This window comes from Octopus bimaculoides, chromosome 6 (assembly GCF_001194135.2).
Source record: "Octopus bimaculoides isolate UCB-OBI-ISO-001 chromosome 6, ASM119413v2, whole genome shotgun sequence".
NCBI classification, from domain to species: domain Eukaryota; kingdom Metazoa; phylum Mollusca; class Cephalopoda; order Octopoda; family Octopodidae; genus Octopus; species Octopus bimaculoides.
The window spans coordinates 84,566,766-84,569,269 of NC_068986.1; the positions used below are offsets into that span (position 1 = coordinate 84,566,766).

At 33.8% G+C, this 2,504-nt stretch overlaps 2 protein-coding genes across 3 annotated transcripts in view; one reads left to right on the forward strand and one right to left on the reverse strand.

The window, feature by feature from the left end:
* The window catches only part of LOC106873630 (homeobox protein ceh-28), a 105,053-nt gene that overhangs the window by 6,646 nt on the left and 95,903 nt on the right, over positions 1 to 2,504 (reverse strand). The window lies entirely within an intron of this gene.
* The window catches only part of LOC106873633 (uncharacterized), a 15,098-nt gene that overhangs the window by 5,902 nt on the left and 6,692 nt on the right, over positions 1 to 2,504 (forward strand). Inside the window, exons 1-2 of one of the 2 annotated variants that reach the window (XM_052968929.1) lie at positions 209 to 1,182; positions 1,571 to 1,722. In XM_052968929.1, the coding sequence (XP_052824889.1) occupies positions 1,179 to 1,182; positions 1,571 to 1,722 (156 nt within the window). In that variant the 5' untranslated portion in view covers positions 209 to 1,178. Of the gene's footprint in view, positions 1 to 208; positions 1,183 to 1,570; positions 1,723 to 2,504 lie in introns of those variants that run through there. The other variant, XM_014921080.2, reaches the window with a different exon arrangement.

The following is a 2,504-nucleotide window of genomic DNA, read 5'->3' on the forward strand; positions in this document are numbered from 1 at the left end:
TATATATATATATATATATATATATGCATATAAATATTTTCAAAGAAAAGGTTCGCAGTTACTTTTGAGTTTTGGTTGTAGAGCTTTAATCGGACTGTAAATTACTTTGGTTTTCCAAATCTTATATACCTTTATTTGACTTCAGCTCGTAAGGTGAGCGATCTAGCTGCAAGGTAGGTGTGCTATAATAGTATATTTTGTGGTATATAAAAAAACCGTCTTTATGGATGTTTTGATTAGTTGTGCGGAAAATATGAGTTTTAAATAGAACAACGAGGAAGAGAAAGCGCTAATGATAAGAGCAAGATAACAAACACTTAAAGCGTGGGAGATAAAAGGAAGGACTAGTATGGAAACTATTTTTATTACGAAAGGGATTATTGATTCTTTATATGTTAATGTATATATAGATATACCGTAGTTACTTGATATTTGATTTTTATAGGAGTGCCTGTTACAGACGGGCAACAGACAAGCTTCATTCAGTGATTTATGTTAAAGAGCTTTGTTTAGTCTCACAATGTGGTTAAATTTAATAATAACATCTAAACAATCAGTAATCCCTTTTTTGCCAGCCAGATAGTTTCTATATAGGTTTAACTGTAATACCAGGAAAAGTGTTTCTACTATCCTTTCCTTTTTATGCGCACACTTTAAATGTTTGATTTCTTCCTTTCTTTCCTCTTTCCTTCCTCTACCACTCTTTATTGCAAAAGTTCTCTGAAACTCTTATTCCCCACTACACTATTGTATTATTCATTAAGACTTATTTATATACCACAAAAATATACTGTGGTACTTTACAGCGAAATTGTTTCAGACCCATAAATGGCATTCCAACCCATATAAAAAAAAAAAAAAATTAAAAAAAAACTTACCCGTCAACGCAAGCGAGTGTTGTGGTACCGTGTTCTTGGTTACTATTTTAGGTGCCTGTGTGGTCACGAGCAGACATAGGCACTCTCTCGGCCCTCTCATCCCTGACCCAGCAGAGCATCGAATATGTGACAGCTGGAGGGTGGCACTAGTACTAGGCTGGTACTCACCTGCTTCTCATTTTCAACCAAAGAACTGAAGCAAAGTGAAATGATGTACCCTACTCAAGGATTTTAACTAAGAATGTAAAAAGTAGTAACTAGATTGCACAATGCACTTTATCCGATGATCCGATTAATAGTATGTGTACGTATCTCTATGTGTGAGTGTGCGATTGCGTTTATGTGTGTGTTGGCACCGATCTTTTATTCTTTTTCCTTTAACTCCTGGGTTAATCTGTTATTAACACTAATTGATAGAATTATTTTTGATCACTGGATGTCAGGTATGTTCTTATCTTCATTTCATATGTACACTTTGGTACCGAGGTTGTGGGCTATTATACCTTTGACACATTTACATCTTTCATTCCTTCATTTCTTAAAACGTTCTAAATCACATTATTAAACCACATTTCCAACAGCATATATCTTTTCATTGCTTCTTTAATCAATCATTTCAACCCATTTTCCCTTTTACAAAGTTTTGGAGAAAATGTTCAGTTAATTTATCGACAGCAATTTCTAATTTACAGCGAACTCTCAAAGTCTAACGCCTAACAAGACGATTAGCTGTTATGCTTGTTCAACAGCTTTCAAGAAGTACTGGCAAACAAGCGACCCTTGTCTAAAAGGTTCTAAAACACTTCCGATTCAACAATGCACGGTTCAACAATATTACTGCCAGGTAAGGGAAGCATTTTTTAAAATCCGATCTTAGAGTAATTGCATTCTTTTTGAGATTTTTCCTGAAATTAAATAAATACCAGACATGTTTTGTTCGAGACAGAAATTGCAGCCGGTACTTTAAGTTATTGCAAGCTCTGTCTTTTTCTGATACCTCATACAATCGAATTGTTAGGAATTCTTCTGTATCTTCAGGATTATAAGCATTTCTTCCGTTAGCTTGTGTGTATAATCCGTGTGTGACAGCGACGACCGAAGCAATCTTCGCCTGCAGAATGTTTTCTCGTTGTTTCTTATGCTCCCTTCTCTATACTCTATCTATATATATACACTTTTTTCTAAGCTCTCTTTACTTTTGGACATTACTTTCTAAGTGAATTAGAATTGTATCTTACCTCTGCAAGATTGCAAAAAAAATAGCAACTAATCGAGTGCTTCTTTGGCGCTAAGTTCGAAATCATGATACCAGGTTAACTGCCATTCCTTTTGCAATCTTGCAGAGGTAAGAGACAATTCTTATTCACTTAGCTTTTTTTTTCACCATGCCTGTAAAAATTGAGTGATAATTCCTCTGGCTTCGGAGTTTCTATGACTCCTATTTTTAGCGAAGCTGGTGCTTCTTAGTGCCCAAATTATATATATTTTCATATATATTTATTAATTTTCTTATATGGTTTTTATGCTTGCGGCTTACTAATACACTAATATTATTATTTCTTATGAATAATAATAATAGTAATAATAATAATAATAATGATGATGATGATGATAATGATAATGATA